This window comes from Elephas maximus, chromosome 7 (assembly GCF_024166365.1).
Source record: "Elephas maximus indicus isolate mEleMax1 chromosome 7, mEleMax1 primary haplotype, whole genome shotgun sequence".
In the NCBI taxonomy this organism is placed as follows: domain Eukaryota; kingdom Metazoa; phylum Chordata; class Mammalia; order Proboscidea; family Elephantidae; genus Elephas; species Elephas maximus.
The window spans coordinates 12,480,413-12,504,291 of record NC_064825.1 but is presented as its reverse complement, the minus strand read 5'-3'; the positions used below and the strand labels follow the sequence as shown (position 1 = coordinate 12,504,291).

Here is a 23,879-nt window from a genome sequence, read left to right as displayed (position 1 = left end):
ATATTACTAGTTCTAAAACTGCAATAACGCAGCTACTTTAGTTCATAAGTTTTTAAGAGTGAGGGGATTAAGAGAGTAGTAAATACTCAAAGTACTTTGATTTTTATAAGCTTTTAGTGTTACTTCAAATTTTTTAGCAAAGCTAATTTTAATTATTAAACCTACAAAAAAAATGCTACTATGCTGAGGTTATTACTAGTATTGATGAACTAAAAATCAAATACCAAATCAGCATTTCCATAGGCACCTGTAACTCTATTGGCTCTATTGCATATAGGTAGGGACTGATGTTATTTTGTGTGTTAAAAAACAAAAGCAAGCAAACAAACAAACAAAAAACCTTCATGCTTTTTTATGAGAAATTGTCTAATATGACTCAAGCCTATCCTCTTCAAATACAAATCAATCAAAACAACAACAAAAAGACACGAAAAAGTTAACACAATTGATTGGCAGAAGGGGAGAAGGGATGGAGTTTACTGCATTTGTTGGATGCTGCAACCAAATGAATAGCTCTGGTAACGTAATGGTTAAGCACTAGGCTGCTAACCGAAAGGTCGGCAGTTCGAACCCACAGGCCACTCTGTGAAAAAAGATGTGGCAATCTGTTTCTGTAAAGATTTACAGCCTTGAAAACCCTATTGGGCAGTTCTACTCTGTCCTATAGGGTCACTATGAGTCGGAATCAACTTGACGGCACACAACAACAACACAACCAAATTAACATCGCCATTAAATAACACAAAGGAAACAATCTGCTTGGATAAAAACAACACCCATGTGAAAATGTTAATACCACTACAAATTCAACAGTATATAAACTGGTCATCAACACTTTCTTAAAAATTTGAGTTATATCTGTACTGGTTGCACATACAACAGTCTGTTCAGTTTATAGATGTACTTAACTCTCAGTTCTCTCCAATTTCTGCTGAAAATTATAAGATGAATATCTAAATCATATAAAGAACGAAACAGTAAGCATTTCTTTATAAATGATGCAAACAAATTAACAAGAGATCCCAAAAACCCACTATTGTTTCTTAACAAGAGATAAGCACACAAAAAACAAACATTTATTGTGTGCCTACTGTCTGTGACAGGAACTACCCTAGAAAGCTTTCTAATAAACACATTAAGTAAGGATAATTTTACATGACTATTTAAAACACAGCTTGGGACATTATTTTATAAGTCAAAGGTTTCTGGTGTAGCTAATGTAGACTGGGAATGCAACTTGTAAGGGCCAAATACCACTGATAAAGTTTGCAGTGTTCTAGCTTAGAAAACCTCAATTAAAAAACAAAGATTTAAAACGTTCATGGAAACCGGCCAAATGAAGTTGCAACTATTGTCAAATCAGTTAATGCTAAAAATGATCCTATATATTATTAAAAGACTTCATAATGTATAAACATAGCAAAAGAAACACACAGCATAAATGTGTTTTGTTATTCATATACTCCTAAAGCAATAAGCAATGGTAGTAAAATACGAAAAACACAAGACAAGTTATGATCACTGCTTTATGATCCAAATAAAACAAAAAAAAACAAAGATCCTATTTATTCCCTGCTGTGCCCAAACAGGGTAAAAGAAAAATACACAAGCACCTTAACATGTTTAATTTTAAATTTATAACCACAAACCTCAGATTCAGATAGACTGGCCCTCAGCACTGCCTGGCAATCTATCCAGGCAGTGGGTTTCCCACATCAACTCCATCACAGGTTCTCCCAAAGACCACGTCACACCTTCTCCTCAAACCTTAACACCCCCTTTCCATCGTCACTCTCAGCTGATAACCTTAGTCCTTTCCCTAAGCTAACAGAAGCAATAGAAGAAAACATGTTCATTTTCCTACTACCAAATTTACCAACCCACCTTTATCTGTCTCCGTATACTCTGCCTTTCCTCTGTTAATAAATGAACAGTAACCATGTCTCTCTAAGGACATCTCTCCATCTGTCCATTGTATCCCACTTACTTTTGCCTACTGCAATTAGATTAGTCCCATCAGTATACAAACATGCTGTATTAGTGCTCATATATGAAAAAAAAAAAACCCAAAACACCTTCATTTACCCCATCCAATTACTATTCTTCTATTAGTAAATTCTAAGAGTATTTAGTACTACATACTCACTATCTTCACAAACTCTTTTCACATGCAGTCTTGAACTCAATATAATCAGATTTTTATCCAAATCAAGGAAACCACACTTGTCACCAGAAATGTGTACACTGCCAAATCCAATGGCCATTTGTTCCTCTTTATCTTACTCAATTTCTCAGAAGCAGCTGAACTTTCTGTCCTCTCTGGCTTTGAAACATCATAACCTTTTAGTTTTCCTCCTACCTCGCTGGCTGTACCTGCTCGGTCTCATTGGTGGAATCCTTTCTCTTCTTCCAGACAGTACTACAGGGCTCAGTCCTTAGACTCTCCTTACCAATATCTCCTAAATCTCACGGCTTTAAGTATTCTTTCAATGCTTGCGGAATCCAAATTTAATGGGCTAAACAACCTCTACCCAGAGCTCCAGGGGAGGTCACTCCACACCACCATGGGAATGTCTAGTAAGCATTTCATACTTCACATGTCCAGAATAGTACCCTTGACCTCCCCTCCCCTCCCACATTTGTCCCTCTTCCAGTTTTTCCCATTTCAATAAACAGCACCAGTATTGCCCCAAATCCTAATACTTCTCACCAGTTTTACCATTCTAATCCAAGGCTCTATTATCTCTTATCTGGACTAAGAGATCTCCCAGGTTCCATACTTGCCTCTCTAAATTATCTTCTCAAAAGAGAAGCCAGAGAAATCTTGTAAAAACATAAACCAGATTATAAACCTACCCTCCTAAAAGCCTTCCAACAACTTTCCATCATTTATAACAAAAATAAAAGTTCTTACACAATGGCCTATAAGATCCTACCTACATAATCTGACCCCTGGTATGTGTCCTATCACATCTTCTATTTCTCTTTCCCAACCTCACTTGATTTTTCTTGCTGTTTGCTAATGTTCTTCAAGCTTGTCTCTGGTTCAGATTCTTTGCATTTATTGTTACTTCTGCTTGGAATATTCTTTCCCCAGATATTCACATGTACCACTCCCTTGCTTTGTTCAAAGTCTGAAACATTGCCTCCACAGAGAGGCCTTCTGTCAAAACTCTACTGAAAACATCATCCTACATCCTTACCTTGCTTTATTTTCAACAAAAAGTTTCTATTATCTATTATTTATGTTATGTAATATTTTATATTATGTATTTGTTCATTGCCTGTCTCATGCACTAAAAATATAAGCTCCTTGAGGGGAGGAACTATAACTTGATTTCTTCTCTATACCCAGTACCTAGAATCACTATTCTGGCATAAATTAGGTATTCAATAAACCTCTGTTGAATATTATTATTACAATTTCTAACAAGGATACAAACTTATATGGATTAGGACAGCATTAATCAAACTATTTAATTCAGACTTCCACATAAAGTGATCTCATTTTTGAGAACGAAACTTTCATAAAAATATGTCCTTCCTGGATTTAGCAAAGTAGCAGGATACAAGATCAACATACAAAAATTAGTTGGATTCCTCTACACTAACAAGAGAACTTTGAAAAGGAAATCATGAAAACAATACAATTTATAATAGTCCCTAAAAAGATAAAATACTTAGGAACGAATCTAACCAGGGACATAAAAGACATGTACAAAGAAAACTACAAAACACTACTGCAAGAAATCAAGAGAGACCTACATAAATGGAAAAACATACCATGCTCATGGGCAGAAGACTAAACACTGTGAAAATGTCAATACCACCTGAAGCAATCTATAGATATAATTTAATCCCTATCCAGATTCCAACAACATTCTTTAACAAGATAGAAAAACTAATCACCAACTTTATATGGAAAGGAAAGAGGCCCAGGATTAGTAAAGCATTATTGAAGAAGAACAAAGCAGCAGCTTCACACTGCCTGACCTCAGAACCTACTACATAGCCACAGTAGTCAAAACAGCTTGGTACTGGTACAATGACAGGCACATAGAACAATGCAACAGAATTGAGAACCCAGACGTAAATCCATCCACCTATGGACAGCTGATCTTTGTCAAAGGTCCAAAGTTCATTAAATAGGGAAGAGATAGTCTCTTTAACAAATTATGCTGGCAAAACTGAATGTCTATCTGTAGAAAAATGTTTAACAGGATCCATATCTCACACCATACACAAACGCTAACTCAAAATGGATCGAAGACCTAAATCGAAAATCTAAAGACCTAAATATAAATATAAAATGGATCAAAGACACAAATATAAAGATCATGGAAGAAAAAACAGGGACAATGCTCCCACTGCTGTCAGGTCGATTCCGACTCAAAGTGACCCCATAGGGTTTCCAAGGCTGTAAATCTCTACGGAGGCAGAATGCCACATCTTTCTCCCATGGAGCCACTAGTGGTTTTGAACTGCCAACCTTTTGGTTAGCAGTCTGTTGCTTTAACCACTGTGCTAGAAGTCCTAATATATGGCATAAATAGAATACCAAACTAAAAATGCCTAAACAGCAGAAGATGAACTAGATGAATGGGACCTCCTAATAATTAGGCACTTATGCTCATCAAAAGACTTCTCTGAAAGAGTAAAAAGAGAACCTATAGATGGGGAAAAAATTCTTGGCTACGATATATCTGACAAGGGTCTAATTTCTAAAAAATATAGAATACTTCAACACCTCAACAACAAAAAGATAAACAATCCACTTTAAAAATGGGCAAAGGATATGAACAGACACTTCACTAAAGAATACATTCAGGCAGCTAACAAACACATGAAGAAATGCTCGCCATCATTAGCCATTAGACACATGCAAATTAAAACTACAATGAGATACAATCTCACCCCAACAATAATGGCACTAGTCAAAAAGACAGAAAGTAACAAATGTTGGCGAGGTTATGGGGAGATTGGAACTCTTATATACAGCCAGTGGTGATGTAAAATACTATAACCACTATGGAAAATGGTATGGAGCTTCCTTAAAAAGCTAGAAATAGAAATACACATGATCTAGCAATCCCACCACTAGGTATATATCCAAAAGAAATAAGAGCTGTGACATGAATAGGGATACACACACCCCATGTTCACTGCAGCATTATTCACAATGGCAAAAAAACAGAAACAACCTAAGTGCTCATCAACAGATGAACGGATAAACTGCAGTACATATCACAACAGAATACTAAGCAAAAATAAAGAATAATGACAAATCCAAGAAACATCTCAGAACATTGATGAAAAAGGAGGACATTATACTGATTGAACTATCAATCACAAAAGGATAAATGTTGTATGAGACCACTGTTGCAAAAAAAAAAAAAGAAAAAAAAACGGGAAAAGGTTTACACACAGAAAAAAAAAATTCTTTGACGGTAACCAAGGATGGGAGGGAGAGAGAGGGAAAATGACTAACTACATAGAAGACATGGGTGTTAATACTGGGGAAAGGAAAGGCAATACACAATATGGGGGAAGTCAACACAACAAGACCAAGGCAAAGGAAAAACACTGAGAGGAATGCATGAATAAAGGACAACTACAGTAATTACTATAATACAGACAATCCTGCAACAATAGTATTAACAAACAATAATTTATGAATGGATACCCAGGTAGATACATATGCTAAAGAGGTATGGGAAAGTGTAAGGGAGCACGCCCACCTGCGTATATAGGTTTGGTTATGGATATTTCTACATACATAATTGTAGATGCTGCACGTATATTAATAGAGATAAAAAAGCACACAAGGACACAGTCACAGAAACTTCTCAGACATAACCAAACACCTCGCAGGTCAAAGCTGGTAGGCTCAAAGGCAAAGGACCATAGGCTCAGGGGACATCTGTACCAATTCGTATAACGTTGTTCATAAAGACAATGTTCTGCATCCTACTTTGGTGAGTAGCACCCGGGGTCTTAAAAGCTTGTAAGCAGCCATCTAGGATACAATTATTGGTCTTTGCCCACCCAGAGCAAAGAAGAATGAAGGAAACCAAAGACTCAAGAGAGCAATTAGTCCAAAGGACTAATGGAGTAATGGACCACATAAGCCTATATGAGTCTGAAACCAGAAGAACTAGATGGTGCCTGAAACCAGAAGAACTAGATGGTACCATTACCAACCGCTCTAACTGTGATCACAACAGGAGGTTCCGGACAGAGCAGTAGAAAAATATAGAACAAAAAAATCAAATTCACGAAAGACCAGACTTACTGGTGTGACAGAGACTGGAGGAACCCCCGAGACTATGGCCCTGAGACACCCTTCTGACCTGGAACTGAAGGCATTCCCAGAGACCACCTTTCAGGCAAATAATAGACAAGCCCATAAAATAAACAATAATACACAAGAGGAACATGTTCCTTAGAACAGCCGATTATATGAGACCAAAAGGACGACATTTGCCTGAAAGCAAAGGTGAGAAGGCAGGAAGGGGTAGAAAATTCAGATGAAGGGAAATGGAGAACCCAGGGCAGAAATGGTGAGAGTGCTGACACACTGTGGGAAATCTAACCAACGTCATTCATGGAACACACTATGTACAAACTATCAGAATGGGAAACCAATTTGCTCCGTAAACTTATACCTAAAGCACAATCAAGCAATCATTCTCTCTCTGTGTCTTGCTTTCTGCATTCAATTTCCAGACCCTAGGAGATTCCTATTATTTCCCCCCAAATAAATACAGAGTAAAATTATGTTAAATTTATAAGATCCCATATAATTCCTGGTGATAGGAAGAATGACCATTTCTAAATTTAAATTCAAGTTGTTTATTTTACTCCTGTACACACGAACACACAGAGAGAGCCAGAGACTTTGGTTACCTTTACTTTAATTCTCATTAATTTTTTGACCAGGTGATATATTCACATAGTTAATAAATATATATTGTAAATTTGAAAAGGTATACAGTGAAAAATCTTCCTCCCATTCCTGCCCTCCAGATAGCTAGTTCAAACCTCACTACCACCAAAAAAGTAACCACTGGTATTACAGAACAGGGAAGGGCAGACTTTTTTCCGTAAAAGGCCAGATAATAATTTTTTTTTTTTTGCTTTGCGGGCCATACAGTCTCTATCACAACTACTCAACTTGGTAATAACAAAGCTAGCACAGCAGAAGACAACATGTAAACGAATGTAAATGGCCGTTTTCCAACAAAGCTTTATTTGTAAAAACAGGTGGTAAGCTAAATTTTTCCTGCAGGGTCATGGTTTGACAACCTTCGTTATAAAATTAAGGTCAAATACAATGTCTCTTTTAAAAATGTTTACAATGTGGTGTTTAGGAAGAGACTGCAACAAAAAAAGGCAATTTGAAAACAAAAATTGATTCTGTTTACTATCCATAATAATGTATTAAGATAATGTATATTTTCATATAAGTATACTTAACATTATTCCAAGTTACCTTCTCTATAATCCATAATATATTACTCCAAATATTTTCTTCTACCTCTTGATGACATACTTACGAAGAACCCAAGCAACAGTAAGAGAAGTCAGTTTGGTAAACTAACTAGCAGCATGTTACCAATCATTAAACTCTGGCCTAAAACTTTCCCTTAAATTAAATGCTAGATTAAATCTATAATTAACGTTCATAGATTACATTAAAGAACTAAACTAGTTTTATATTTAAAAACAAACAAAATGTATATTTCACAATCAAATCAACTCCAAAATGCATGTTCCTGATATGTCCTACAAAAGATTTAAATTAATAAATTTGGAGAGAACCAGGTCTCTACAAGTAAATCATTGCTAGATTGAACAACTAGCTTCTCAAACTTCCAAAATATGCTAGGGGAATATATCTTACCTTAGATGCCATTCTCATAAAACGTTTGTTTTGGTCTCCGGCTGTTCCCATCTTTTCGTTTTTGACTAAATCGTTTAGGCTTAGATTATCATCATCATGAAAGTATCTGACCCTTTCTTTTTCCTCATGGGTTGAAGCCTGTGACAAAATAAACATTATTTAGTGAAAACATGAGATCTGAAGTATTTTCAATAGAATATCTAAAAGTTTAATATTAAACATAAAAATCTCACTAATCTATCCTTCCAGCTTATCCCTAATTCTACCTACTTCCATGTGGAAGAACTTCTACTAGAGTAACACCTCTTAGTCCATCTGCCCCCTTTACTCTCCTCTTCCCAGGGATGGAAGCATGACATTGCTGATATTCAATCATTATTTTGGGGGAAAGAGAAGAACTGCTCTCTTCTTCTTTCCTCTCTGCTGTGCTCCTCCTTGTAGTAAAAACTCTCTACCAACATGGAGGAAAGCCTGAAGTTATCTAGACATCAAGTAAGCATATCTAAAACAGAGGAGAAGTCTTAGCAAGCGCACTTAAAATTATTAAGCCCATGTTCTCCAAACAGCTTTATCAGAAAATAAGCTGATATTCTGATCCCCAACTAACACAATCCTGGTTCTTCCTATTGGTTGGTTCCATACCCAGGTACAAAAGAGAAAAGTGCTGTTTATTTCCTCCCAAATCAAATGTCCCCAAGTTGCTCTTATATTCCCTTACCCAAATAAAACCTGGTCTTCAAATTCCTTGAGATCTTTGGAACCAAGTTCCCAATATTTTGTTCCAACATTACACATCCTGTCTTCACTAGCTTAAATCTCATATTCCATGACTTCAATCACTCCCTGGCTCCAGACTTTCAATTCCTGACCCTTCTGTCCTTTCACTACACTCAGAGAGCAAACCTCAATCTTGAATTAATGTATCTACCTTCTTTACTCTTATGCCTAGACTCCTTGGTTAATACATCACTCAAAAAGGGCTCTCCTCAATGCCATCTGGCAATGTGTCTATAGGTTCCCACTCAGTTCTTTCTGTCATTTCTCATAGCAAATAATTCAAGCCTTCACTATTCTCCTACCTCATCTCTCCTCCAACCTCCTAATTCCTTCCATTACATTAGAAAAGGTATCAATCCCACTTTCTATTTGTTGAATGAATAGATTAATATCTCTAGCAGCATAAGCGCTTAGTAGGAAAATAATAAATATCTGAAAGAAAAATTCTGAATGAATAAATCTTCTGTGTACACAATTCCCATTTGTAGAGCTTGCAAATTTAAAACAAAAACCTAACTTGGGAAAACTCAATACGCTGTTTTTGCCATCTCAAGAGCCACAATGTAAGGCTAAAAGCTAACTGCTAAAACTTGAAGACGGAAAATTAGGTTTCTAAAGGATCAGGGCACTTTCGTAATTACTTAAGACCTCATCACTATGTCTCGAATTAGCTGTCTAATACAGGTAACAGGTTTGGGAGACCAAAGTTCCCTAAGAGCTATGGTAAGTATGCAAAAAGAAGCTTATGTGTAAACGATGCCAAAGAAATGTATACTAAAATTAAAATTGCCTTAAATATTCAAAATTAACAATTATCTTTTAAAATCAGTTGAATTTTGATCAAAGATTCTACAGAAGAATCCTAATCAAAAAGGGGAAAAAGCCAAACAGAATTTCAAATTCTCATGGGCTCCAGACTTCCTGGAGCCATGAAGGTTGAATGAACCCCTGAAACTTTGCCCTTAGATAATCTTTAAACCTTAAACCAAAAATATTCTCTGAAGTCTTCTTAAACCATACAATAATTTAGCTTAGACATTTACGTAGAAAAAAATGTCTGTCTTGAGCATTATGCTCTTTTAAGAACTAGTTATAAGGCATCAAACTGATAACAACTTGAAAGATTAGATAGGAATCTTAGGGGGCAGTGAATTCATGTTAATGGGTGAGGAACAACTCAGAAAAGGATAATGAGAAGGGTTGCACAACTCTAAGAATGTAATCAATGTCACTAAATGGAACATGCAGAAACTTAAAATTGGTTTATGTTTTGCTGTGTACATTCTCAACAACAACAATAAAATAAAATAAAGATGCTGATACAGAAGTACATGTGTGAAAGTGAATCAAGTCACAAAATGTAAAAACAAAAAAAAATGTAGCTGAATTAGACATTTTGTAAAAACAATGGGATATAACTAAGAATAAAAGGAGTAACATAATTTTACAATTTTCTAATTTTGCATTAGAAAGCTACATTTTAGAAAATATTTTGAAATAGTCTGATGCAAAGAAAGTCCCAAAAATTCTGAAAAAAAGAATTTTGAGTTAATAAAAACATAATGTTAAACAGACCATCTGTCTCCTCCTCCTTCCTCCTTTTGATTCCAGGGCTTTTCCTGGTGTGTTCACAGGCCATACTCTTCCAGACTGATCCGTTCTGACAAGGATCACTTCTTGCTGGCCTTCATTCTGTGTAAAGATTTAGAGATAGCTTTTGAAATTAATATGAAGAGTACTGAATGTTTATACTTAATAACAAGAAGAACATAAAGAAGGTTCTGGCCTTCACATAATATCAAGGATTGCTTAAATTTCCTGGATTTTATCTACCATACTGTAAAATGACCATAATTTTTTCAGGAAAAAGGTGGGGAAAAAGTACTGAAAGTCCATTTTATTATAAAAAATTTTTTAAAAGCAATCACAGAAGCAAACTTCAAATACAGCTTTCATCTAGACATTATCAAAAGAGGGCAAAGTACCAACAGTCAACCAGACACTGTGTAAGAGCGTCCATCACTGAATGAAGCAGACTGTCATGTTTAATGGATGTTTCTTCAATCTAAAGATTCTACTAAAACTTAATTATAAGAAATAAAGCAACTAAAGGTCAAATGTGTTAAGTTAACTATTATAAGGACAATCCAAAAAAACCCAAGCCCACTGTTGTCTAGTCAATTCTGGCTCATAGTGACTCCTTATGACAGAATAGAGCTGCCCCATCGGGCTCCCAAGGTTGTAAATCTTCATGAAAGCATACTGCCACATCTTTCTCCCATGGAGCGGCTGGTGGGTTTGAACTGCCAATCTCTTGGTTAGCGGTCAAGCGCTTTAGCCTCTGCACCACTAGGGTTCCTAATGATACTCCACACAACTTCTATTCTTTCTATTAAAAGAATTCTCTTAATGGCCCTCAAATGCTTTTTACTTTACAGAAGAGGTTATATCCCACATACTTTCAAGCCACAATCTTTTTTCCACCAACTTTTAGCTAATTACATGCCTAGCACAGCAGAGAACAAGAGTAAGCTTTATTCTATGATGAAAATGGAATGTTATTGGAAAGGTTTTAAGGAAGAGCTGCATAAAAAATACTAGCAAACTACTTCATCAAAAATCAATTTGAAATAAGACCAAGTAAATCATTTACATTTCATTTTTCCTCTCAAACCAAAATCAAACATTAAAAATTAATTTCAATTCCATTCAATAGAGATTTAGTTCCTCTGTTGAAATGGAAGAAAAAAAAAGATTTATTATTGATCTTACATTCACACACAATACAAAGTGGACAGTAAAGATTATCACTACTTTTCTTCCTCAATTAATGAAATATCATATTTTAAAGTTATCTCCATTCTCTTACTGGTTAATAGGGATGGGCAACACATTATAATCTGGCTTCTCACTTTATCACTCTGCTGAAGTTGATCTCACTAAGAACCTTTGAATTATTAAATCTAATAAATAAATTTCCAATGATCACCTTCCTTGATTTCACAGCATTTGATTCTGTTTATTATATCAGCTAACCTGAAACTCTCCTCATTTTGGTTTTAAACACTCAACTCTACTGGTTCTCCCTTACCTCTCTGATCTATTCATTCATTCATCAACTATTTTTGAAAGTGCCTGCTATATGCCGGTTAATGAAACGAATGTCACACCCGCCTTCAAGAAGTTTATAGTCTAATGAGGGAATCATTTTTATTATCATTACCAATATAAAGAAAGCCAATTTCACTTTCTCCTACATTTCTAGCTACTCCTCAAATGATGATTCCAGGGTTCCAAGGTTTCTATCCTTCCAGTCTGAAACCTAATTGTCACTTATACTGCCAATAAAGTCATTGTGTTTAACACAAATATAATCATGCCATTCTTTGCTTAAAAACCTATAGGGATCCCATATGACAGAGGAGATCAAAATCACTGCTGTTCATAGACCAGCTGTAAAATATTTGCTACTAGTCCATGGTAAGACAATCACAGAAGCTGAGTGTTTACGAACTTTTATAGCAATCTTATAGATTAATTTTGTGTTGACTGAATCTACATGGAAAGTTGGGACTTGTATTTTATATACAGCTTTCATTTTTTTCTTTTTTTACATTTTTTTATTATAAAATTATTTCATTTTTCTATAATTCATTTTTAATGGATTTTACAAAACTATTATTCCATAATGGACTGGAAATATATATATATATATACACACACACATACACACACACTTGGTCCTACACCACAGTCTGAGAGGCACTGTGCTATACAAAGCCTACGCATCTCAGCATAGTATACAAGGCCTTCAAATTCTGGCCTAGACTCCTTTTCTAGCTCTTTGTAATTCTAAGGCTCTATATTTTATTTCCTCTGCATGGAACAACATTCCCTTCATGTTTAACTAGGAAACAAAGGAGTTAGTCATGCCCAAAGCTCTGTTACCAAATTATTTTAGGCACATTTGCTGAAGGTTAACTATGTGTTAATAATTATTCGTCTTTCCTACTTTTTCAGGACAAATCTCAAACTGTATATTACATTGTGGCAGACTTACAGCAGGTACTCCATAAATGCTTGCTTGATAAATGGATTTAATAAATTAGTGCCTCAGAGACAACAATCATACTCCCAAGGCTAACCAACTTTCCCCCCTACTCCTCTTTGCCCCCTTTTTGCTACTTTCTGTTCATTGGGCCTACCAATACAAACAACACTAAGTTTTTCCACTTTGGGTACCCAAGAAAAAGTATGTTCTATTCAACTACTTGGCATTAAAGCTAAAGAAAGAAATGAGAAGTTCATCATTCTATGCTGAAAACAGGCAAAAGCTTTCATCATCTATGTGATTTAGTAATTCTCCTCTAAAGAAAGCAGAAATCTCTTTTTTATTTACCTAGAAAGCACTTACAATATCTTTTTCTTTAAGAAAACATTATTTGATGGTTACAAGGGTGGGGAAGGAAGAAGAGGGGAATTCACTAATTAGATAGTAAACAAGAATCAGCTTAGGTGAAGGGAAGGACAGCACACAATACAGGGGAAGTCAGCACAACTGGACTAAACCAAAAGCTAAGAAGTTTAGTCCAGTTCAGTATCCTGAACACAACCAAACACTTTGAATGACAGAGTAGTTGGGGCTGGGGTCTGGGGACCATGGATTCAGGAGCCATCTAGGTCAACTGGCATAACAAAGTTTATTAAGAAAATGTTTTGCATCCCACTTTGCTGAGTGGTGTCTGGGGTCTTAAAATCTTGTAAGTGGCCATCTAAGATGCATCAATTGGTCCCAATCCACTTGGAGCAAAGGAGAATGAAGAACACCAAAGACACAAGGAAAATATTACCCCAAGAGAAAAAAAGGGCCACATAAACCAGAGATTCCATCAGCCTGAAACCAGAAGAACTAGATGGTGCCTGGCTACCACCAGTGACCACCCTGACAAGGAACACAACAGGGAGGCCCTAAGGGAGTGGGAGAAAAGTATAGAGCAAAACTCAAATTCATGTGTGTGATGGTTAAGATTGTGTGTCAACTTGGTTGGGCCATGATTCTCAGTGTTTCGGCAGTTGTATAGTGTTGTAATCACTTCCCTGTTGAAATCTGATATGTGATCACCCCCATGATGGAATCTGCTAAGTGGTACCGGTGGGGGCAAGGCCTATAGCGGCTCATTGCCTCCTCAGCCTTCATCTCTCCATCCTCCGCCACCTACTTCCTTCTTGCTCACCTTGCTAAGGATTTTGGCTTGTTCTGGATCCTGCAACTGCCTCCTGTTGTCTGACCTCCAGTTCTTGGAACTTCAGCTAGCGGCTTACCTGCCAATCTTGAGATTCGTTGATCTTCACAGCCTGCGAGCAAAAGTCCTGCTCTCTGACCTGCTGCTCTTGGGTTCACCAGCCCCTGCAGCTATGTGAATCAGGAGGAGCCTCTACTCTGATCCACAGAATTGGGACATTCCAGCCTCTGCAATCACGTGAGCTATTTCCTTGATATAAATCTCTCTCTCTCTCTCTCTCTCTCTTCTCTCTCTCTCTCTGCTTTTTGCTTCTCTAGAGAACTCTGCCTAAGACAACATGAAAAGACCAGACTTAATGGTCAGGCTGAGACTGGAGGAACCCCTGGAACCATGGCCCCCAGACACCCTGTTAACCCAGAACTAAAACCATTCCCGAAGCCCACTCTTCAGACAATGATTAGACTGGACTATAAAACATGAAATAATACTCATGAAGAATGTGCTTCTTAGTTCAAGCAGATACAGGAGACTGAACAGGCGGCTCCCGTCTGGAAGCAGAATGAGAAGGCAGGAAGGGACAGGAACTGGTTGAATGAACACAAGAAACCTCGGGTGGAAAGGGGGAATGTGCTGTCACATTATAGGGACTGCAACTAATGTCACATAACAATATGTGTATAAATTTTTATATGAGAAATGAACTTGAACTGTAAACTTTCACCTAAAACACAATAAAATTAAAAAAGAAAACTTTTCTTGACAACATCAAACGCTCCATATTTTTTAATTTTCCCCAACATTTGTAGTTTCCTTTGTAGGGCCATATGTTTTTAAAACCTTAAACTGAGTGATTTATTATAAACATTTTGTATGGACACTTTCATTAACAAATTTCAATATGCTTTGTGAACTTCACTTCACTGATTTATAAATAGCTCTGTGCTGATAGGAATCACAGATTCTTAGTTTTAAAGGAAGAAAGGGGAAAACAAAACACTTTATATAAAGTTAAAATCAATTTGCTAGCATATCCAGGAATGAACCTTCCCTACTGGCATCTACAATATCCATGAGATAATAAATAACTTTCTCTCCCAAAGTACAGATCATTTTTATAGTAACAAAGAATTGTATTTACCTGCAAAAGGCATATCATGACCTCGTCATCCCTGAATTTCCATTTAATCCAACCTACTTAAAACTTAACTAAGCTTAAAAGCCTGGCATTATAAAACTGAAAAAAAAAAAAAAAAAAACTAGAAATATTGAGTAAATTCCAATTTTTTTTTTTTTTTTTTTAATCACATTAACAAAGAATATTGGGCTTATTTAAGAATCTGTATCAGAGTTGGCATATTTTAGCCTGCTGGCCAAATCCAGTCTGCTGCTTATTTTTGTTCAGCCTACAAAGTAGTTTAATAAAATGAAATAATACTGTTTCCTGACATGTGAAAATTATGAAATCCAAATTTCAGTGTTAATAAGTAGAGTTTTATTGGAACACAACCACACTCATTCATTTAAGTATTATCTATGTTTGCTTTCACGCTACGGCAGAGTTGAATAGTTGTGGCAATAGTGAATCTAAAATATTGACAAAAAAAGGAAATTTTGCCCATAATATAAGAGAGAAAAGAAGAGTTTCTTTTCCTTTTCAATCAGATGGATTAGCCTCTTTAAATAAATTAGTTGGGTACACTTCTCACCTCACTTTTCTGCTTTATTCCCTCATTTCCTAAAGGGTTTCCAACCAGGCCCCCCAAGTGCCTCATATTGCCCTAAATTTAACCTTCATTTTAGTTACACTCACCCCATTCTTCTTCCTCTTGTTAGTTGTCATCAATTCCTGTGCATGGCAACCCCGTGTGTATAGAGTAGAACAGCTCCACAGGGTTTCCAAGGCTAGAACCTCTCAGAAGCAGATCAGCAGGCCTGTCTTCTGAGGAGCTTCTAGGTGGGTTTGAACTGCCACCCATTCAGACAGTAGGCACGTGCTTAACTCTGTGTGCCACCCAGGGACTCCTTCCCCACTCCTTACCTCCCCAAAATGGTCTACAAACTGCCAGATTATCTGCCTCCAACTCCTTAATCAAACCAATCATTTTTTGGTGGGCAGGTTGTTGATACTTAAATCTTTCCTGTGGAGGAAAACTTTTCTAAGAGCCAGAGTGAAATTCTAGACTCTGTGGTCAGTTTACTGTGAGCAATAAACTACAGGCATTTAGAGATGGAAATTATTTTTAAAAATTAGGATGCCAGGAGATAAAGAGGAAAAAGCTAGTACAGGAGCTAGGAGTGTGAAATACCACAGGTAAGGTTCAGGGGCATTTGGTTAAAAAGTTACTCGGGTAGCAGGGGATGTCATTCATTGCAAGTATGACAGAAATTAGAGTTGATTTTGAAAGTGGCTGATCTGAGGTAGGTTTTAGGATAAATATAATGCAACTGAATTCTCACATATAGGTACATAATAACTCACTCCACTTAGGATTTTACCCTACTATGACCACAAGAAAAGATTTAGGCATTGTGGTGAAAGTTACTACAAAACTGCTTGGAAATAAATACTCAAAGTCCATTCTACAACAAGAGTCCAAGTTGTTTCATTGCTTCTTCTATCATTCTACTATTATATCTAGAAATATCTGAATACATCAAGCTTTCAGTGGGATTTTTTTTGTTTGTCTGTTGGTTTTCACCTAGCTCCCTAACAGAGGAAGCCATCTTTATAAGTAACAAACTGTAACCATTTCCTTTAGGCAGTAACAAAAGCTGATCATCTATTTGTTCAGTATGAAAATTCTGATCTTAAACACTGCTTTGGAAAATACAGTCACAAATTCCTAAGCTTCTTTTGAATAAACTATGCCAATAATATAAAACTCTAAGTAAAAAAAAAAAACTCTCAGTGAGACGGACTAGCATATAGCCAAAACAATGGACTCAAACATAGCAATGATCACTTCAAGATTCTAAAATCTCCCAAGGGCACTGGGCTCCTCAACAGCAACATGTGACGCTAGAAGACAAATGTGCAATGCCAGAAGGAAAATGATTTCTAACCTATTTTTCTACACCCAGCCAAACAATCAGTAAATGGTGAGCATAAAACAAAATGTACTACTCATGTACCCTTCTCAAGAAGCTCCTGAAGGATACAGTCCAGGAAAATAAGAAACACGAAAACATGAGACCCAGGAAACAGGGTAGAAGACAAATGACAAAGAAGACAGGCAAAGACAATTCCCATGATGATGGCAACAGGAAATGACAAGAGAACAGCTGTTCTAGAGAACAATCAGTACAGATATAAGCAAGAGGTAAAAAAAAAAAAAAAAAACTCCAGGAGGAATACTTCCCTCTCAGGGTTTGGGATTTATTTTAACAAGCTGTTGGAAGATCCAGCAATGAAAACAAAGCAAAAAAAAAAAAGCAAAGATGAATGCTAATGAAAACCAACAATTTTACATAAAAGAAAGGCAATCATACTATTAGCCAAGAAGGGTCTATTTACAACCAAACCAAACCAAACCCAGTGCTGTCGAGTTGATTCCGACTCACAGTGACCCTATAGGGCAGAGTAGAACTGCGCCATAGAGTTTCCAAGGGGCGCCTGGCAGATTCAAACTGCTGACCCTTTCGGTAGCAGCCGTAGCACTTAACCACTACGCCACAAGAAATTATGTCAGAAGAAAGAGCTAAGAACTAAAACTGGTCTGTAAGGTCTGGAAAAGGGTCAAAGTATTGCTATTCTTTGATATATGCCTTTTAGCACTTTTTATATAAAACACATAAATTAAAAAGAAAAGAAAAAAGTAAACATTGCTTTGATTAAACGCTCATATTAAAAAGTCTAAATGTCTGAAAGCCTATTCTTGTGTTTTGGAAACAAATCAAATTTTTCCACTAGATCAGAGTTTCCCAAATAGTGGTTCATGATTCTAGAGGTTCATGGTGGTATTGTTTGAGTTTGTCATCATTAAAGACCATATAGCATCTATTTCAATTTTTGTATTTTAAATTTAAAAAATTGTAATAAGCAACTATTACCGTTCTTAGTATTGTCATGATTTTTAAACAATCTCTACTATATGTAATTATGATCAAAGTTATATTACAGAACAGCAAACTGTTCACTACATATAAACACTCAGCCAAGGCAGTGAGTGGACTGAACACCAAGCTGCATTCCATTCACCAAAATGGCTGTCCTGGCTCAAGACTATTTTTTAACTCGCCCAAAGAAAGCAATTTTTTGTAATCTCATGATGGTACCACATGGGCTTCAGGCAGCCCTGATTATATCTTTTTCAGTTCTTAATGCTGTTTATGTTCTTGTTCTCTCTTTCCTTGATCAGCCTTCCCAGGGGGTTGTCTAATTTATTAGTTCTTTCAAGAATAAACTTTTTTTATCATTTATTTTTGGTTCCTATTTCAGTAATTTCAGCTTTTACCTATCCTTCATATCTCATATCTACTCTTTCATATGTTTTCCTTCTTATCTCTTCTGTGTTGAGTTACTAGCTAATTCCTCAGGCTGCATAGTGTGTTGGTGTGGACTCTGGGGCTAGAATGCCCACGTTGAATCATTCCATTATATAATATAAACTTGAGCAATCGCCTCATTTGTAAAATAAAGAAAATAATGTGTTTTCAGGATCACATGAATACACGTAAAGCATTTAACACAATTCCAGGCATAAAATGAGAACTCAGTAAATATTAGCTATAATTATTTTAATTACCTTTCATTTAACTAATTTGTTATCTGACTGAATCTTACCTAGGATTTATTCCGTCTCTCAAGTTTAATTTTCATTTTCAAAATTTCCAGAATACCCTCTTTTCTTCATATCTACCTATTGTTTCACTTCTGCTTGGTTTTGTTTCATACTATCTATTCTTCTTATGAAGCCCTGATAGCAAAGTGGTTAAAAACTCAGCTGCTAACCAAAAGGTCGGCGGTTTGAATCCACCAAGGAGTTTCTTTTCCCTGGAAACCCTATGGGGCAGTTCTTCCCTAGAATTATAATAGAGGCACACGTTTAATCTTTTAGCTCTGGTTTTATTTCTTGACAAATTGATATAATAATGACTTGCCTAACACCTCCCTCAAAAAGCTGCTGATATATAATAGACACGTACAAGCTTGAGAAAATTAGTTATTAAAGGATCATTACTAAAAATATATGAGATAAGATTTAAGAGTAAGACTACAGTTCATTTCACAATTTCAAAAGTGGATTATCTGGAGCCATGTTTAACCACTACAGACTTTAATTTTATTAAGCAGTTGTATTTTAGAGCCACTGTAATATCTAGAGCAATATAAAATGCCAAGTCACCGCAATGCTTTCATCATTGCTTCCTTATAAACCTTACATATAAGCTAGTTATGAGAACAGAACTTTATATTTTTAACCAGGCCTCTTTCAGCATTTGACTAAGGGGGAGGGGGGAGGGAGAGAGGAGAAGATTTAGAATTTTTTTAATGTTGATTGACATTTTAGAGTTTTACACATGAAAACTGTTTTAGATGTGAAAAACAGTTTAGTATTTTAACAGTATAAAACAGATCAATTTAAAGACAGCATGTGTTGTATTTCATATACTAACAATAGCAATGAAATCTAAAAACTGCCTTACATTCATCCTATTTAAAAAGAAACCAAGATAATTCTTCTAGACAGGAACTAATAATGATACAATTTTATAAAGTTCGAAGATATATCTCATTTAACAACTCTTCGACATATGTATTATTAAGCCACATTTTATTAATGAGGATACTAAGGATTACATACAATAAATAATGGACTTCCGAATCCAATTCTAGATCTTTGACTTTAAAGCTCCATACTGTTTCCATTCCTATACTATTCCATTACATTCTATTTTCATCACTATACCAACTGCGGTTGAGTGAATTCCCAACTCATGGCAACCCCATGTGTGTCACAGTAGAACTGTGTTCCATACGGTTTTCAATGGCTAATTTTTCAGAAGTAAACTGCTAGGTCTTTTTTACGAGGTGGCTGTAGATGGACTTGAGCCTCCAACTTTTTGGTTAGCAGCTGAGTGCATTAACCACTTACACCATTACTCTACTGCCTCTACTAAAATGAGTCCTAAATTGTCACTAACCAATTGATATTTAAGGAAACACCATCACTTTTTTAAAGAAAAAGTAAGTAATGCTGAGACTGCTCCTTTAATTGGAAATCTGTTCTCCAACCACGGAAAGTTTCTTTCACCCAGATGAAAATGCTCCACTTTTTGACTGAGAATACTTGACTTTCTTACTAAGGACTCAACAAGAAAGTCAAGGTACAAGGTTTAATAAATTTTATGAGGTTATGCGGCTTTGGGATGAAACTGTGGGTAATCTGTAAAAATAACTCTATAACTGGCATAAACAGTAAATCAAAACCATGGGAAGCTTTTTATTTCTCTTTTATATTCTATTTAATTTCACTCTATTTCACCAGTGGACTCAAAACCCTCAGAGTCGCTTTTGTCACTATGTAATCCAATAGCATGAACGTGTCTAAAATGATGATCAAGATGGTCACAGCTGCCAAAACTTCTTAAATACAATGGCAGGGAGAGAGAAGAAAGAAGGGAAGTGGGGGTTATATAAATCTATTATTTAGACAAGTAAAACAACTAAGGTGTAAATCAAAAACCACAGAGGAAGGAGAGAAGTGGATCCTTTCTTGGGGACAACTGAATTGAGTATTCAGAAACAAAGACAGGAGAGTAAAAGACCTTAGAAACAAAGGAACAATCTAAGCAAAAGCACAAACATCCAGTATTGCTGGATGATTTCTAAGCAAAGAAAAATACAGATCATTCTGTGCTGTAGAAAATTTTTAAATCTAAATTTCATTTTAAAGATCTCAATAATATTTTAGTGCCTCTTGTTTCAAGGCAGGTAACTCAGCTAAAGGAGTAAAGGAGGTGAGTCATGGCCTGAAGTTCTGACTCTCAAATACAAGGTTCTTCTAACCATACCACAATTTAAATTAGGTAATTCTGGCAGCAACATAAAGAACATTTTAATGAGTGAAGTAATAGTGGCAGGAAGGTCACTCTGGATGTTACCGTAATACACAAAGCAAGAGATGATGAGGGACTGAAGTAGGGCAGTGACTGTAGAAATAAAAGGGATGAGACACGCACGGGACAAAGGTAAAGGTAAAAACAACACTACTTGGGGACCACATGAAGTACTAAGAACGTCTTTATGGTTTTTTAACTCAGAAAAATAGAAGGATGATAATGCAATTGAGAGAAGGAAAATTTTAGATACATGACAGATGGGTACACGGTGGATGGATGGACGGAAGGACAGAAGGACGGGCAAGAGGGAATAGTTATAGTACCCCCATAAAAGTCTAGCCAATAACCGGAAATACTACTTTAGAGCTCAGCAAGAAGGTCAGAGACAGAGCTACAGACCCCGGACACACTTTCACAGAGATGTTAACTGAGGCCATGAAACTAGGAAAGGTAGGATAAGAAAACAGATTTGATCCTTGCCTACCTACCCAACCTCTTCTTCCTACTCCCTCATTCATACCTCACTCTGCATCCATTCAGAACAACTTTTAGATCTTCAAAACACACCATCTCGCACTTTCCTTTGCACCTTTGCCCGTGCTGCTCCCTTGGCCTGGACCACCTTTTCCTGTCTGTTTGCCAGAGGAGGATGGTAAAGTTGCTTAGAGAAAAGAAAAGTTGTGGACATTTTTTGAAAGAGATTTTGTATGTCTGTGTATGTGTACTTTAAGGACACAAGACTTGAGCATAGGTGTTAACAGAGAGAAATGAAGGTTTTTATAAAAGAGCAGCAATAACTGGTGGGCACTGATTCCAGAGGACAGAAAAGGAATGAGATCAAGAGTACAGGTAAAGAGCTTAGCTTTAAAAGATATGGGAACATCTCTTCCATGGCCAGATGAGAGATACAGTAAGACAAATTTTCGGGGTAAAGAGATAACACCATAAATATTCAAACCTATAATCTCTATTTCTTCAATGAGGTGGAAAGCAGTCATTGCTAAGAATAAAGCAGCTATCTGAGGAGAATGGAGAGAGTTTTGAGTAACTGCCAAGAGAAAGATAAGTAAGACTATATTGAAGGCAAACTTGCAGGAAAAAACACACCATTCTCAATTTCTTAAATTAATTTTAGAAATTGCACTGTATATGCTAATTGATTACAAGTTCATTTAGTGATAAATATTGTGCAACATGGGATAATACTGCTGATACAGTAACTGGAATAAAACAATTGAAACCATTATTACAATTATGTAAAATTACATGTGTTTACATATATACGGACAGCGACTTACAGAAAACTTCAAAAAATAAAAAGAATGTGAATTTTCTTCTTTTTTACTTTAGGTTAATTGCTCAAAATTATTTAACATGTCATGAGAAAAGAGAAAAAGAAATAAACAGAGAAACCTGGAGAGAAATACTTTAAAACGTTTATCAAGATTATTGCTAGGAATTAGGACTTTGGGGATTTTTATATATTTATTTTGCATTTTTCATATTTCTACAATGAACGCATACGTGGAAGTCATTTACAATTGAAAATTAAGGGAAAATATACTTCGATTTATTTTTTTAAGCCACAAAATCACCTTAATGGAAATTTTTCTCTTAAATTGCATGGGGGCAGCTTAAATTTTTGTTTATAACCTGCATAACTGTCAAATATGAAACTGGTTTCAGTACCTAGGCAAGATTTTCTTACTTTTTATTTTTCAAACATCAGCTTATCAATCTAGCAAAAAACAATTACTTTAAATGGTTTTTGTTTATTGTAAGTAATTTTAAATTACATACACACACATAACCTTATTTCTTGCCATTGAATTAAAATTTAATTGAAATTCACCTCATTCTGTACTTAATTTGTTCAAAAAATAGGATTACTGAGAATACCTTCTTCAAAGAATTTTAATAAAGATTAAGTGAATTCTTATACATAAAGTGCTTAAAACGAGTCCTGGCATAGAGTAGGGTCTCAAAAATATTATCTGGCACTAGTAATAAAAGTAACAAGAGTAGTAGTATTGTACATGTCAACTAATATCATTATCTCAAAGAATAGAATTATACCTTGAAATTCAATTAAATAATTTTAGTAACAGAACCTAAGTAAAAAGTAAGATATTACTAAAGAAGTTAAAAGCTAAGTGGTTTTCTTACCCACAGCTAGCATCATACTCAACAGTGAAAGACTGAAAGCTTTCCTCCAAGACCAGAAACAAGACAAGGATGCCCACTTTCAACACTGCTATTCACCATTATACTGAAAGTTCTAACCACGTTTATTAGGCAAGAAAAAGAAATACGGGCATCCAAATCAACAAGAACTAAAACAATCTCTATTCACAGATGACATGACCATATGTATAAATACATATGTATGTACACCCAAAGAATCTACAAGAAAGCTAGCAGAGCTAACAAGTGAATTCAGCAAAGTTGTGGGGTACGAGATCAATATACAAAATTCAGCTGGGTTTCTATCTACACACCAAAGTCCCTAAGTGGTGTAAACAATTAACAATCTCAGCAGCAAACCAAAGACTGGAGGTTCAAGTCTACCCAGAGGCACCTTGGAAGAAGGTCTGGTGATTTACTTCCCAAAAAATCAGCCATTGAAAACCCTGTGGAGTACAGTATTACTCTAACACACATGGGGTCACCATGAGTCAATTGGTGACAGCAACTGGTTTTGGTTTTATACACCAGCAACGAACAATCTAAAAAGGAAATTAAGAAAACAATTCCATTTGTAATAGCAACTAAAAGAACACTCAGGAATAAATTTAACCAGGGAAGTAAAAGACGTGTACACTGAAAACTATAAAGCATGGCTGAATGACCTAAATAAACGGAAAGACATCCCATGTTCATGGATTGGAAGACTT

At 35.9% G+C, this 23,879-nt stretch overlaps 1 protein-coding gene across 4 annotated transcripts in view; it reads right to left on the bottom strand.

The window, feature by feature from the left end:
* CWF19L2 (CWF19 like cell cycle control factor 2) overlaps positions 1-23,879 on the bottom strand; it is a 160,953-nt gene that overhangs the window by 46,406 nt on the left and 90,668 nt on the right. For all 4 annotated transcript variants that reach the window (XR_007518146.1, XM_049889435.1, XM_049889436.1 and 1 more), the window contains exons 11-12: positions 10,256-10,372; positions 7,904-8,041 (exon numbers count right to left, since the gene is read on the bottom strand). Coding sequence is in view for 3 of the 4 variants with exons in the window: in XM_049889435.1 (XP_049745392.1) it covers positions 7,904-8,041; positions 10,256-10,372 (255 nt within the window). In the remaining variant the exon portion in view is untranslated. The remainder of the gene's footprint in view (positions 1-7,903; positions 8,042-10,255; positions 10,373-23,879) is intronic.